Source organism: Arachis ipaensis, chromosome B9 (genome assembly GCF_059453495.1).
Source record: "Arachis ipaensis isolate K30076 ecotype BB chromosome B9, ASM5945349v1, whole genome shotgun sequence".
NCBI classification, from domain to species: domain Eukaryota; kingdom Viridiplantae; phylum Streptophyta; class Magnoliopsida; order Fabales; family Fabaceae; genus Arachis; species Arachis ipaensis.
In genome coordinates, this window is record NC_142444.1 from 4321959 (window position 1) to 4338700 (window position 16742).

The following is a 16742-nucleotide window of genomic DNA, read 5'->3' on the forward strand; positions in this document are numbered from 1 at the left end:
GAGATTCATTTGGATCCAGAAATGAATTCGATGTATTTTTGTCGATGATTGAGTCTTTTTAACTGCTTGTTCAAATCTGAACTAATTTCGGTTCATTTATGTGTTAATTGAGGTTTACTTGATGTTGCTGATAAATATTTATCAATTTTTTTATTCCTTAAGTAATTTCGGTTCATTTATTAGTTTAATTGAGAGTTTGGATCTAGAAATGAATTCGATGCGCTTTTTGTTAATGATTGAGTCCTTTTGACTGTTGGTTCAAATATGAACTAATTTCGGTTCATTTGTGTGTTAATTGAAGTTAGTATTGACCAAATTTTTTTGTAAAGAAGAATGAAATTATTCATTATCACTTTATTCAATTGCATTAGATTCTATTCTATTCCATTCAATATGGGTGTTCATGGGTCTGTTTGGTTCGGATTTTGGGTAAAATTAGGACCGAACCAATTGAATTTGTAATTGGTTCGAATTTACATTTTTTTGTGTGTACCCGAAGCAAATGAAACTGATTAAAAATGGATTGGTTCGGTTCGGATAATTGGGTACCCGATAAAATAGAAATTTATAAAAATAAAAAATAAGAAAACAAAAATTTTATTTTAAAATTCTTATAAATATAATAATTAATAAACATGTAAAATCAATAAACAAATCAATAATATGCTAATAATAACAAAATATCTATAATAATCCATAATTATAGCCAAATACTTAAGTCATTGTCGTAAATAATCAGTAAAAGTTTTATATATATATATATATATAAACTTATATATTTTTTAATTTAATTAATAAAGGATTTGGGTCTACGGATTAGTTTGGTTTTGCATCTCAAAAATCATTACCTGAACTAATTAACAGAGAGTGTCATCAGTTCGGGTTGTAGTCGATTACCCATTAATTTCAGAACTAATTTAATTGGTTCAGTTCGAATTCTCACGGGTAATCGGATACCCGATACCCGTGAACACCCCACCATTCAATTTGTCTTAAAAGTCATCTCAATCTTTAGAGTAAATTGTTCATTCACAATATACCTAGACAGCAAATGAACCGAAATATTATTATAACAACACCATTGTGTAATAATAAATGAACCGAAAATTGTGCATTCTATAAATTCAGAAACTCATATATTCTATCCAAATTCAAATTCATAAACAACAATAATAAAATTATTTATTATCACTTTATTCAATTGCATTAGCAGGAGCAGAGCTAGAATAATTCTTAGGACCAACATAAAAGTATAATTCTAGAAGAAAAAAAATAAAATTAAGGGAGGTTATATAAAAATTAATGACTTCTATACATTAAAATTTTTAATTTGGGAGACCATTGCCCTTCTTGTGCAATACTTGCCTCCCCTGTGCATTAGATTTCATTCTATTTTATTCTATTCAATTTAAAATCGTTGAAGTTGATTTAAAATATGTGTGCGTGAATTTAAAATATTTAATTGAATTTAATTCGGGTTATGATTTAGATGTAAAGTTTTATTGTTAAAAAACTAATACCAAAATTATTTATATAAATAACCAGCTAATCGAAGTAATTTGTACACTCTGTATTTTTATGTGAAGATAAGGTCTTAAACCATATAATTTCATTTCAGCAGCACATGATTTGTCTCAATGGTTGGTTGTATATATAAGCCACTAATTAGTTAGAATCCTTATCTGCCAACTATATTAGAAGATACTATAAACTTGTCAGACTATAGAATATGCAATATGAACATAGCATGGATCATTTCTTTTATTTCCAAATTGCCTTGCTTCTGTATTGCCAGCCTGATATTTTGGAGCCGAATATTATATATATAGGAGACATCAAAATCAAAATGATATTTGGGTATAACGTATACTCAGTTAATTGAAATTAACCAATATTAAACATAATATTAGTTAATTTATAAAATGTGACATTATCTTTTGAATTTGGTGACGGTATACTTAGGCGACGATTATGGTAGCTAAGTTAAAGGTGGCTATAAGTGGCTAAGTGCTAATCTTCTAATAAATTGTTGACGCTTGTCAAAATTGAATGTCCAATTAACTCTGTGGTTACATACTAAACGCTGCTTAATTAACCCCTTGGACGTAAACCAAAGATTTTTACCGCAACGATATTTGTGGAAATTAAAAAATAACCGCATGGTGTAAACGTAATTTTATTTTCTGAATGTTTCAATGAGAACAAGTTCCTTCTTCCTTAACATGGGTATATGATGGTTGGAGTTAGCAAGTACACGTGTTGGGATTGTCTCCAAAAATACCCTATTGTAAATGTTTGTTTAAGGTATCATTGCTAGATGCTCTTATATTCATTATCATTTATTGTATTATTTTTATGTTAGTTTTTATTTTTATTAATATTTTTATTTTTCTTATAATATTGATGTGAAAAATAATTAATTGATGAGAGCAAGAATAATAACTTGTAGTTAAATCACCCAATAATAACTCACTAAAAACTAGAAATCGCATCTTGTACTTAATAAGTTTAATTAATTATTTTGTTAATCTTTATAATTTCATTCAATTTTTAATTAGTTTTTTTTTATAGTGATGCAAATGCAATAGTTAACTTTTCTCATGATAGAAATTAACATTGTTTTTCACCTGAATCTAAATTAAAATCAGCATTTCGTTAACATAATAATGGAATTAAATTAAAGTAAAATTAAAAAATTTGAAGTTGGTTAAATTGAATCAATTTGATTCAATTTTGCATTTTCGTTCTTTTGTGATGTGTACTGTCAATCCTTTACAAGATATACTATTTATTTAATCCTTTTAAAATTATATTTTTGAGTAAATACCCTTTTCGACTCCTGTCCATTTTGAAAATTAACAACACGTCCCCTAACGTTTATAAATTACCATATCGGCCCTTATCCATATACTCCGTGATACCAATTAGCCCTTGAGTTGGTTTCTCCGTTCAAAGTCGACGGACAACGCTGAGGTGTAACGTGCAGCCTGTGACGTGGCGTTGGATCATCAAACGTGGATTGCTCTGTGGGCATGTGGACAAATAAGCCCCTGCACACTCAGCAAAACGACGTCGTTTTGTTTGGCATCCTTTTGCTCGTTTGGGGTGAAATCCCATTCTCCCCCTTGTACACACCTCAATTACCATACATCACCCTCGTTCTCTCCTCAAAATTACGAAGAAACCCTAAGAGAATGAAACGTTTCCCTCCAAGCAAGCTGACAGAGACTTCCAACAGGGAGGTGTTGACGGTGCTGCAGACGGAGGAACTGACGGCGCTACTAAGGATAGTGTCGCTATCTGAGCTTGAAGCATCGTTAGCTTGTGTTGCTCCATTTTTTTTACTGAACTTGGTTTTTGTTAATGATGATTTGGATCAGTGATCACCCCATGCATGTTTTTGTTAATTATTGCACATTGTTATTCTAATAGATGTCATATGAAATAGTCCCTGTTTTTTATAATGGGGGTTGGTTTGAACGGGATGAAGATGGTGCACTGCACTACCGCGACGGAAGTGTTGAGACATTTTCTCCATTAGACATAGATTATGTTAATTTCAAGGATTTGGAGGAAATGTTCAAGGGTTTAGGGTATACAAGTTACAAACAGATGTATTGGTATGATGGCAGTGTCCTTGATTTAGAGTCTGTGTTGCATGTTCTTAAAGGAGATAAGGAAATCAATGAAATGTGTGATAAAAAGATGGAGAATGTGGAGTCAGATTTGCTGGTTATTTACTTTGAGCATGATGTTAGTCAACCAGTATATGGGCCTGATGTTGTTGAGGTAGATTCACCTTCTTCCCATGACGGATATGAGACAACTGAAGATGAACCCTACAAACCCCCTCCACCTGGATTCGAATCTGATAGTAGTAGTAGTGATGAGGATGTTAATGTATAGAGGAAGAGTGTGAGGAAGAAGCAGCCTAGTGTGAGGATGAAAGAGGCAATGGATGCTGGACAGAAGGGTGCTAGAAAGAAGAGGTGTGTTAGACAACAGACACCTAAAAAGAAGAAGAATGTGCCACCTGGTAGTTTTGCTGATAAGGACATGTCTCCTAGGACTAAAAAGAAGAAGGCAAAAAGGTATGTTGGAAGAAAAAGAAAACATGTTCTATCCCAACAAGAAGCAGACAATGAGCCAAACAGTGGGCCTAGTGGAGATCAAGGTAATGGGCCAGGTGAGGAAAACTCAAATGATGAGGCAAGGGATAAGCTCAATTCAGATCCAGTGGATGAGGAATTGGACTCAGACCAAGATAAGCCATATGAATATGAGTCAGAGGCATTTAACTCCCCAATTTCTGACTCAGATGAGGAGCATAAGGCAAGATATCCTGACTTCAATGAGGATGCAGAGTATGGTGAGGTTCAGTTTCAGGTTGGACAACACTTTGAGACCATGTCAATGTTCAAGCAAGCACTTAAAGACTACTTTGTATATGAGGGAAAAGAGCTTATGTATTTGAAGAATGAGCCAAAGAGGATTAGAGCAAGGTGTGCTAAGGAGGGTTGTCCATGGCTGGTGTTTTGCTCTCATAATAGTCAGAGTCTAAGTTTTCAAATAAAGACATTCATTGGAGAGCACAACTGTGGTAGGAATTTGAGCAGTAACATGGCTGATAGAGCTTGGGTGACAAGTAAATTGGTAAAAAGGTTGGTAACTCAACCTCTAATGACTCCGAAAGAGGCACTAGAGCACATGAAACAGGACTATAATGTCCATATAAACTATAGGATGATATACAGAGCCTTGAAAGCTGCTAGAGAGCAAGTAATTGAAAAGGAGCGAGAACAATATGGAAAGCTACATGACTACTTAAATGAAATTCACAGAAGCAATCCTGGATCCATTGGCATGATTGATGTAATTCCTCAACTGGAAGGTCGCCCACTGTTCAATAGGTTGTACATTTCACTGGATGCTTGCAAGAAAGGCTTCAAGGCGGGTTGTCGTCCTCTGATCGGATTGGATGGATGCTTCTTAAAAGGGTACTTTGGTGGTCATCTTTTGTCAGCTGTGGGGCAGGATGCCAATAATAGTTTCTTTGTAATTGCGTTTGCTGTAGTTGAAGATGAGAACACTGATTTCTGAAAATGGTTTCTTTCAATCCTGCACGATGATCTTGGTCCTGTGGCTGCCAATGGGTGGAACTTCATGTCCGACCAGCAGAAGGTTACATTACTTCCTTCTTTGTGTTTTTTTTTTTGTTATATGGTTTGTGTTCTGTGCTTACTTGTTAATTCAACTGTTGGCTGAATTGTTATTGCAGGGGTTGGCTAAGGCATTGCATGAGGTAATGCCACAAGCCCATCATAGGAATTGCGTCTTACATATGTGGAAAAACTTCATCAAGCACTTTAAGGACAAGCACACAAAAGGGCTAGTTTGGAAGGCTGCTAAGAGCACAACAATGAGGGAATTCAAAGACTCAATGAAACTTGTGAAGAAGGTGAACAAGGCTGCTTGGGAATATCTACGGAAGTTTGATCCTGGTGCATGGACGAAGGCTTACTTTAGCCATGGCCCGAAGTGTGACAATATCACCAATAACATGTGCGAAGTTTGGAATGCGAAGATCGTGGAGTATAGAGAGAAACCGATTTTAACTATGTGCGAGGAGCTTCGAAGTTACATTATGCGAAAGATGACAGGACACAAGCACAGAATAAGCAAATGCAAGGGCAAATTGGCTCCAGTTCAACAACTAAGGTTGGATGAGTACATCATTCCTGACAGCAACAAGTGGACAGCAAAGTGGGCTAGGGATGAAGCAAGGGTATTGTTTGAAGTCCAGAGGTACCAGATCAGAGTGGCTGTTAATTTGCAAAGACAAACATGTGCTTGCAACGTTTGGCAACTAACAGGTTTAATCATCAACTGATTTCTTGGCAATAATACTTATGTGATTTAGGTAAATATTGATTGAGTAAAAGTCGGATTTATGTATCTATCCTACCAGGGTTGCCATGCAAGCATGCAGTGGCTGCTATCTCAAGGTTAAGGAAAGAAGGGCTGAGGCCAGAGAATTTTGCACACAAATGGCTTACAATGGAAGCTGTCCGGGCTACTTATGGGGACTCCATTAAACCAATGAATTCTGAGGAGTTTTGGGAAGAAACCAACAGGCTGCGTCCAGAGGCACCAATCATTAGGAGACCCCCTGGGAGACCAACCAAAAAAAGGGCTATTGATGTGGTGGCTGAGTCACAAATGCAGCAGCAAGGTCACAAGGTGAGGAAGTCATTCCAAGTCACGTGCAGTAAATGTGGGTAAAAGGGACACTACCACATGACTTGCAAAGGCCCTCCTTCAAATCCGAATTGGCAGCCAAAACGAAAGAAGGCAAAGCAACAACAAACTGAAAACCAATCATCACAGCTACCTCCAGATCGGCAGGAAGCACAGGTTAAAGGAGTTCTTCATGTTTTTCTTTTTCATTGTAGTAGTTGTTATTTCCTCTGTTCAATTGAGAATTATAGTAGTTGAGATATTATTTTTGGATTTGAACAGGCCGGGGACGGAGTTGGAACCAATGTTCCCCAAAATGTTACTGCCACATCTATTGATCCAGTGGTAGTCCATTGTCTGAGATCCTAAACTTAAGTTTTTTTTCATATCATGGCTGTGCTTACTTTGCTTCTCATGTGTCTTTCACAGGGTAAAGCAAAAAGGCAAAAGAAAAAAGTCCCGAAGACCTCCAACCCGAATTCAGTCCAACAAGAGACAAGGGTTGATAGGGGTGTCCATGGATCGGATCCGATCCGCATATCCGCGGTGTTTATCCGAATTTGATCTGAAAATTGCGGATATGGATCCGATCCGCAAGGCTTTCGGATCGGATCGGATCGGATCGGATCGGATCGGATCCACACACTAATCGGATCGGATTGCGGATTTTGTGTTGGTATCCGCATATCCGCGTATCCGCAAAAATAAAGAAATAAATAAATAAAATATTCTTTTTATGTTTTATTTTAACTAATAATTATCATATATGTTAAATTATTTTAATTTATTATTCAAGAAAAGTATGTTTAATATTATTTTAAGAGTAAACATATTTAAAAGAATAGAAAAAATAAATTTTTATTGATATTTTTTTAATAAAAATAAGCTTTTAAAAATATTTTTGTATTTTGCGGATATATCCAATATCCGATCTGATCCGATCCGCAAATGTGCGGATCGGATCCAACCCTAAAAACTGTGGATATTGGATCCGATCCGATCCGATGATTGTAGTGCGGATCGGATCGAAATTTTGGCCATATCCGATCCGCGGACACCCCTAAGGGTTGACACTCAATCTTCACACTCTGCCCAACCACCAGTAGAGGTAATGTTATTTTACAGATTCATGTCCTTTAACTATAAAATTAGTTGGCCCTAGAGCATATACACTAAATTGAATTGTTTTTATGTGGTTTAGGGTGTGGACTACAACACTGAGCCCTCAAACCCTGCTACCCCAACTACACCCAATCACGGGCCAAATCTCAGACCCAAGCAAGCAATAACTATACCTCTAGCACCTACAGTTCACCACCCTCAACAGCAGGCTACAACCCCAACAGTTCAGCAACCTATGCAGCAGGACACAGCCCCAATAATTCAGCCACCTCTACAGTAAGCAACAACCCCAATATCACAACCATCAACTCAGCAGCAACTTCCAACTGAAGGAGCAACTGGCTCAGGGACTGCCACAACTCCTTTCACGTTTATCCCCACACCAGGCCTAAATGCACCCCATAGATTCAAGCCAACATATGGGGTTTAGGCCACCAAGAATTCAGAAATGACATAATTGTGGTTATAGTTATGAATATTTTGGTGTGAAGTTTTTTGGTTGTCAAGTTATAAGGAGCAATACACTTAACACTACTGGAACATATTTTTTGTTTTGTGAATTCAGACATGTGCTGATGATTTTGGCTCAATATGTAATAGCCTTTGTGCTTAGCAGTATGATATAAACATTGTGCTTTTAGCTTATACAACATTGTGCAGAGTTATCATGGGTTCAGCCTTTACATTATTACAAAAAAAATTCACATTCAATTCATTTAGAATCTACAATTACAGAGAAAATTAACCCAACTCTTAACCTTGTCCATGCATCACTTACAGCAACACAATATAACCTAAAACACTACAAACACAATTACTGTTAACAGAATTAACATTGCCAGCGTAACAAATACACCATGGGTATTACTACATTTTTTGGATTTTCCTTCATATTCATCCTCAATCTTGAATTCCAGTTGCTCCAATCTATTCTCCAACATCATCATTATTTATTGAACATCATTGTCATCTTCATACTCAAAATGTTTAGCAATCAGTTCGTCCAGCCAGACAAAAAAGTTGCAGTGACGTTGCTCCATCTACAATCGCCATTATAGTGAATACAACTTGTTAAACAACATAGGAAGTTGATTACATAAACTCAAGATGGATGCACACTTACGCCATAGTAAGAACAACCCAGGAAGATTCTGTCTGGGTTCTTGGCTGTCCCAGACTGTTGCATGACTGCATAGGTGCCACACTTGCATTTAGGGTGCTGGAACTTGGCCTTCTTATCCTCACTTGCATTGCTACTCGAACCCACCATATTCTTCCTCCAGACACGGCGTGTGTTAGAGGTTGAAGATTGCTCTGGATCGCTCATGTTTCGGGCACTAGTGTTAGGGTTCAGAAATGGAGAGAATGAGATTTCACCCTAAACGAGCCAGAGGCCTTCTTTTTAATTGGGCAATCCACGTTTGATGATCCAACGCCACGTCACAGGCTGCACGTTACACCTCAGCATTTTCCGTCGACTTTGAACGGAGAAACCAACTCAAGGGCTAATTGGTATCACAGAGTATATCGATAAGGGCCGATATGATAATTTACAATCGTTAGGGAGCGTGTTGTCAATTTTTAAAATGAAAAGGGGTCGAAAAGGGTATTTACTCATATAATATATACACTTGTTATATTTGTTATCTCCACATTATTCTTTTTCTCTCACTAACAATCTAAAGCATCATCTACTAGTATCACACAATATCATTATCATCTATCAGCTTTATATAATTCATGCATTAATAGCCACTATCTATCACCGCCACTTTCATATATCATGCATGTATTAGTTACTCATACATTAACAGTTAGGAAGTACACGTGTTAGGATTAATATTGTCTCCAAAAATACCCTATTGTAAATGGTTGTTTAAGGTGTCATTGTTAATCCCAAATTTCATGGTGTTGAAGTAAAGGAGAACCTGGATGCAGGAGTTTAGATGAGAGTAGTTCTTTTTTTGGTCATATAACTCTCAGACGCTCTCTATTTAAGGGTTCTTAATCTACTGTTTCTATCAAGAGTCGAACCTAAAAATGTGGTTTAGGAGGCTTAGATATTTGTCATTAGTCTAAGAGCCTCCCAAAATTGGAGATGAACATATGTAACAGTGTGCAAATGTCTATGTCTAGGACAAATTGGCTTTTTTGGTTTTTTGTTGGGCCAGCTAAAGCAAAAAAGTTATTGCACTAAACAAGAAGTGACCGAGGGTTTCCTATGGGCAAAAATATATGTTACCCTTACTTTTGTTTTTGTTTTATTTTTTCATTTTCTTTATTTCTCTTTCTCTGTTTTCTTAATTAACCAAACTAAAATGCTTAACGTGCGTACTTAGAGAAGTTATAACGTCTTCCGGGTCAATAGTACTACTCCCTTCCACATGTCAATATCTCATATATCTATAGTTAGAACAAATAAATGCTTTTATTCTTTATTATTTGTTATATTATTGATAGTTTTTATTTTATTAATATTTTTATTTTTTATAGTAATGTCGAAAATAATTAGTTGACGAGGGCAAGAATAATAATTTACAGCACCTAATAATAACTCACTAGAAAATAGAAATCGTATACTCTATACTTATACTTAACAATTAACATCATTGTCTTTCATAAGACATAGGATATGACTTTTTTTTTTCTAACTTTTTCTTAAATTTATGCAATATTACACATCATATGTAAAAATAAATAAAAGAAGCAAAAGAAGATAATATTAATATAGACATAATTTTAACAATTTAAAATCAATATCTTGATAAGTAATTATTTTTTGACATGTAAATAGCAATCCAACTTGAGAAAACATCTTTGGATGCTCTATAGTGATGCAAAGGCAATAGTTGACCCCTCCTCATCATGATAAAAGCGTCCTTTTTGACCCGAATTTAAATCAAAACCAGCATTTGGTTATCATAATAATGGAATTAAATTAAATTAAAATAAAATTTAAAAAATTTATCTAACTTATATCTTAAAAATACATGATAAAATTATTATTAATAAAATATTTTATTTAGGGTAAAGTATACTTTTTATCCCTGAAGTTTGACAAAAGTTTTAAAAATATTCCTAAGTTTTATTTTGTTTCAATTTTGTCCCAAAAGTTTTCGATTTGCATCAAATATACCCTTGGCGGCTAATTTTTCAAAAAATTTAAGACCAATTCAACAATAATTTCGTAAGAACAACCCTTAACACAGGTAAATTAAGCATCATTGTTAGATTAGTTTTAAATTTTTTGAAAATTTAACCGTCGGGGGTATATTTGATGCAAATCGAAAACTTTTGGGACAAAATTGAAATAAAATAAAACTTAAGGTATTTTTGAAACTTTTGCCAAACTTCAGGGACAAAAAATATACTTTACCCTTTTATTTAATAAATAAAAAATAAATATGTTAAAAATTTAAATTTTTTGTATTTAAAAAAAAATCTTAATTTATCAATCTTATATATCTTGGGCACAGGTTATATAAACTCAAATTTAAAATTTGAAGTTAGTTAGATTGAATCAATATTTACCAAACCCTTTGCATGGTGTGATTCAATTCTGCATTCTCTTTACTGTCATGTCGCTGCAAATCTTTGAGCTTCCCGACGAAATCGTGGAGGAGATTCTACTCAGGCTTCCCGTGAGTTCGCTTCTTCCTTTAAGAACCGTCTGCCGCTCATGGAGAACCCTAATTTCGAGCTCCAAATTCGCCCATGACCATGCCCGACGTTCAATCTTGGTGGATCCAACCTTGACACATCCACAAATTGCTTATTACGGCGTTGACTACAAATACCGAGGAATCGGAATCTTCTCAATACGATCCGTCTTCGAGAGCACTTTTCGTGAGCCTACTCAAGTCGCGCGCTACGAGCACCAGACACAACGCTACTTCAGAGTCATTGGCTCTTGCAATGGATTGCTCTGTTTGGTTGATGAAACTGCTCCTAACACCGTGAATGCCATCTTGTGGAACCCCTGTACCGGATTCACATCCGAACCGACGCCAGAAATCGGTGGTTTCTTCGTTGTTTGCGGCTTCGGTTACGATCGCGTCAGTGACAGTTACAAGCTCTTCGGGATGCTAACAGATTTGGCATCATATGAACGCAGGACTGTAATTTACACATTTGCCCCTAATTCGTCATGGAGAACGATTCAGGATGTGGATTTGGACCTACTTGGTCCGATCGACGTGAATAACAGAGACGGAGAATTTGTTAGCTCCAGTAACAATAACACTCTTAATTGGGTAGGGATGAATGACGTGATTCTTTCCCTTGACTTAGGGAACGAGACTTACAGTTATTTTCCTCTCCCTGAAAGAGATCCGAAAGATGATGTGAGAGTTAGCGTGGAATTATCGGTGTTGAGGAACCGTCTAGCAGTTTGTTTTGAGCATAAGAGAAGTGATTGGGCTGTGTGGGTGATGGAGGAGTATGGAGTAACTGAATCTTGGAGTAGATTGGCTTTGATTCCACGGCAAGTGGTTAAGCCTAATGATGTTCGTTGTTTGCGACCCCTGTACATCTCGGATAATGATGCTCTTCTCGCCATTACTCCGTCTTTCAGAATTGTTTTGTGTGATTTAAAGGAGAAACACGTCTTAGTTCCCATTATTGTTGACCAATTTGTTGATGATTATTTTGATCATTATTATCTACTCTCTCAGTGTACATATGCAAGGTGCTTCTATGTTTATCATGAAAGTTTAGTTTCGCCGTCACACTATGCTATTGCAAGTAGCTAGCCGCTTCATCAAACCCGTTGCCTCTTAAACACTAGGTACAAAGTAACATGTAGTTCTTTTCATAGGAAGTTAACCATTTTTAATTATAAACTTTACATGAAATTGCATATGAGTTTTTATTACTGCTTACCGGCACTAAATTCGATTGTACCAAAATTTTTAGATTATTAAATGGTTTCATAATAAAACATATTTTTAAAGTTTTTTAAAAACTGTTAAATATAAATTAGTCTTTTATATATTATTTAATTATAAAATTTATTTTTTATTTTATAAATCATCATTTTATCATTCATCTATCATGTTTATTAATAATAAAAAACTAAAACAATAATAAATTAGATCTTTCGTTAATCGTAATAAATATTTTGCATTCTTAATCGATCATAATTTTATCATTGATCCGTTATATACGTATTAGATTGAAAAAATCGTGTTTGTTAGAAATTCAATCGATTGGAATTGATATACAATCGATTGAATTTTGCAAAGCATGTGGGGTTTTTCTTATTCAATCAATTGGTAATATTACCCAATTGATCATCAAATCAATCTGGGTTTAGTTAATTCAATCGATTGGTTCTATTACCCAATCGATTGACTTACGCTATTAGAATGATATATGAAAGTTTCATCCATTGATATGATAATACTGTTAATGTTGCAAGTGTGAGGAGTGTTGAAGTTAGTCCCACATCAAAGAAAGCAAGGAAGAGTGAGGAGTTTATAAGATGAGAGACCCATTAACTTACTATCTTAAGGTTTTGAATTGGAGGTGGTGTCATCTCATCTTATGTTCTCTCGCTTGATTCCTCCCCGAAGTCTCCCTGATTGTCGAAAGCTTCCCACGGTTGATCCAACAAAATGGTATCAGAGCCGATGGTTTAATCGGTCTGGTTTTAAGGAGTATTCAAGGTGAAGCATCGAAAGTCTTCCCGACAAAGGTGGTCCGGGCGGTGTGTCCCGCGGTGTTTTGCGGCGGTATGAGCTAGAAAGAGGGGGAGTTGATGAGGGTTGATGTGGAGGCTCACACTTGAGAGGTAGATTGTTAATGTTGCAAGTGTGAGAAGTATTGAAGTTAGTCCCACATCAAAGAAAAGTATTGAAGTTAGTCCCACATCAAAGAAAGCAAGGAAGAGTGAGGAGTTTATAAGATGAGAGACCCATTAACTTACTACCTTAAGGTTTTGAGTTGGAGGTGGTGTCATCTCATCTTATGTTCTCTCGCTTGATTCCTTCCCGAAGTCTTGACGTAAATAAGGTTTTTTCCTTAATACAATCGATTGAATTTTGATATGCGCTACTAAAAACACAAGAAGAGTTAGAGTTGAGGGTGAAAGTTCTATATTCACCAATTTATAACCTTAATATTAAAGAAGAGATAAGATTAGAGTATTTAAATAAAAAAAAACCTTAAAAATTGAAGATAGAATTTTAAAAATAAAATAGATGGATAATAAAATAATAATTTATAAACACGAGTAAGAAAATTGAGAACGGCGTAACATATAACGTAGTGCACAATTCAATCGATTGGATAACAATTGATTGAATTAGAAAAAACTCACATTCTAATCATCATTCAATTGATTGTTTTGTGGAAACATGAATACTAATCGATTGAATTATGGGAAATCTGAAATTCAATCGATTGTTTTATTAATCCAATCGATTGATTTTATAAGAAACACGATTTCACAACCTTATACGAATGTAACGGATCAAAGATAAAATTTTAATCGATTAAGATTGCCAAAAAATTATTACGATTAATGGAATATCTAATTTATTATTATTTTTGTTTTTTATTCCAGATTTAAATAAGGTGTACTTTTGGTTTGTGCTTGTTATGAACTAAGTTTGTTTGTGTGTTGTCATCAATAAATAATTTCGGTGCATTTTGGATTTAATTTAAGTGCGTTTTGAATTTTAATAAGGTGCATTTTAGTTTAAACTTGTTTTAAATTGTTATACATATAAAAAAAATGAAGATGATAATAATTATATTAACAATAACGATGAAAACAATGATAGTGGAGGAAGAGAAAAAAAAAAGAAGAAAAAAATTAAAATAAAAAAAAAGAAAAAAAATAAAAAAATTCAAATAAAAAGAAAAAGAAAAAAAAAAAAAAAAGGAGGAAATAGAAATAGTACGTGATGACGGTGACAACGAAATCACATTCATACTTCATACGAATCCTATTCTCTTTCTCTGCATACATATCACACCATCCTCTTCAATTCTTCTTCATCTTGCAGCTCTCTTTTTTCTTAGGGTTCCATTCCACGTAACTACTTTCTTTTTCTACGGTTACCGTCATTTGCAATGCTCAATTCTACGTACATTCATTCAATTGAATATTCACGCTCTTTATTTTGTTATCATTTGTAGAAGAAGCACGTGATGTGCGTGATGTTGAATATAGTTATAATAACTTGATTAGATTTAGGTTAAATATTTTGTTTGATTAATTTTTTATTTTATTATTTTATTAATTTTTTTTTTAAAATCTTAGAGTTTGTTTAAAAATTATTTAACATGAGAAAAAAATTTATTTCTTTTAAAAAAAGAATTCATTTCAATTTAAAACTTAATTTTATGATTTAAAAATTAAAACGACTATAATATATTAATATAATAGAATTTAAGTTTAAAGAGTATGAGAGTTGATTTGGAAATTAGATATTTTTTATTTTGATTTATAATTAAAAAAAACTGAAAATTAGAATTCTGAAATTTAAATTATTTATTTTTAGTTGTTCGAAAATAAAAAGAATAATTTTTAAATAAATTCTAATTCCTAACCTTCCAAAAAAATTCTTAATTTAAAAATGATTATACGCTTTGCTGGCACCGGATTCAATAGTCTCAGAACGTTTGGACCATTAAATGGTCCCATAACAAAACATGTTTTTTAAGTTTTTCAATAACTGCTAAATAGTCTGTTTCTAATTTTAATTACAAATTAACCCCATATATTTTATTTAATTATAAAAATTATTTTTTATTTTATAAATTATTATTTTATCATTCATCTATTATGTTTATTAATAATAAAAAATAAAAATAATAACGAATTAGATCGTAATAACTTTTTGGTGATTCCAATCGATTAAAAGTTTATCTTTGATCCATTACATCCGTCGAGAATTTTGAAATCGTGTTTCTTAGAAAATCAATCGATTGGATTAACAAAACAATCGATTGAATTTCAGGTTTCCCATAACTCAATCGATTGGGTAATATGAAAATTTATAAACCATTAGTCACAGCGCGATTCAAATTTTATAAAAAGATATGAAAATTGAGAATGGCACGATTCAAAATTCAATCGATTGGATTATCCTACCAATCGATTGAATGCAGAAAAAACTTATTTACGTCACATTTCAATCGATAGAATGATCATACCAATCGATTGAATTGGAATATACCATTAGTCACGTACAAAATTTAATCGATTGTATTATCATATCAATCGATTAAACCTTCATATATATTTTAATAGCGGCCTTCAATCGATTGGGTAATATAAACAATCGATTGAATTATAAAAAACCTACATTCTAGTCATCGTTCAATCGATTAGGTAATATGACCAATCGATTATTTTTGCGAAAACCATATTGCCTTGTAACTTTCAATCTATTGTTTTTTGGTAACCTAAAGTCCAATCGATTGAGTTATGAGAAACCTGAAATTCAATCGATTGTTTTGTTAATCCAATCGATTGATTTTCTAATAAACATGATTTCAAACTCCTCGACGGATGTAATAGATCAAAGATAAATTTTTAATCGATTGGGATTGCCAAAAAGTTATTATGATCAATGGAAGATCTAATTCGTTATTGCTTTTGTTTTTTATTATTAATAAACATAGATGAATGATAAAATAATAATTTATAAAATAAAAAATAGTTTTTATGATTAAATAAAATATATGGGGTTAATTTGTAATTAAAATTAGAAACGGACTATTTAGCAGTTATTGAAAAACTTAAAAAACATGTTTTGTTATAGGACCATCAAATCTTTTGCCATCTTACATTCTCATAATTCTTCTTGTTTTACTTTTTTTAACAAGAATAAAAATAAACAAAGAAGAAGAAATATATAATGCTGCAAAATCATAAGAAAAAAGAGAAATATACATTCATTCAACTAAATAAGATTGTAATATATTTCAAACATGCTCATTATATTTAAGTCTAATATGAGAAGCAATGCTCATAGAAAAAGAAATAAGAACAACAGAAAAAAAAAAGAAAAAAAATAATAAAATGAAGAAAAAATATAACTTTAAAGATGACATTTTTGTGTTTTGTAACAAAATTTTAGTGCAAAAACAAAAAAATTTATCTGTTATTGTTAAAAAATTTCGATGTTATTTTTCCAACAAATTCTGTATCTTTTTCATCATCATCTTTTGATAATGCTTCTTCTCCTTTTTTATTTTTTTATTTTTTTTTTATTTTATTTTCTCACAATTATTTTTGTTTCACTCTTTTAAAAAGAATAAAACAAAAAAAATTAAAGAAAAAAATAACTGCAATATCACATAAGAAATAAGAGGAGAAGATAAAACGCAGTAATAATAACACCAATAGAAGAAGTAAGAGGTGCACGAAA

At 33.3% G+C, this 16742-nt stretch overlaps 1 protein-coding gene and 1 pseudogene across 1 annotated transcript; both read left to right on the top strand.

Moving 5' to 3' along the window:
- Nucleotides 1–3032: 3032 nt before the first annotated feature.
- LOC148543562 (uncharacterized) lies at nucleotides 3033–6282 on the top strand (annotated as a pseudogene).
- A 4564-nt stretch (nucleotides 6283–10846) lies between these two features.
- Nucleotides 10847–12110, top strand: LOC107616884 (F-box/kelch-repeat protein At3g23880-like). The gene has a single exon (XM_016318773.3). It carries the CDS (start codon nucleotides 10938–10940, stop codon nucleotides 12108–12110), a length of 1173 nt encoding a protein of 390 aa, XP_016174259.1. The 5' UTR covers nucleotides 10847–10937.
- The last annotated feature ends 4632 nt before the right edge of the window (nucleotides 12111–16742 follow it).

Bases quoted from the DNA above. Each gene is read 5' to 3' on its own strand.
- LOC107616884 (XM_016318773.3), top strand. From the start codon at position 10,938: ATGTCGCTGCAAATCTTTGAGCTTCCCGACGAAATCGTGGAGGAGATT.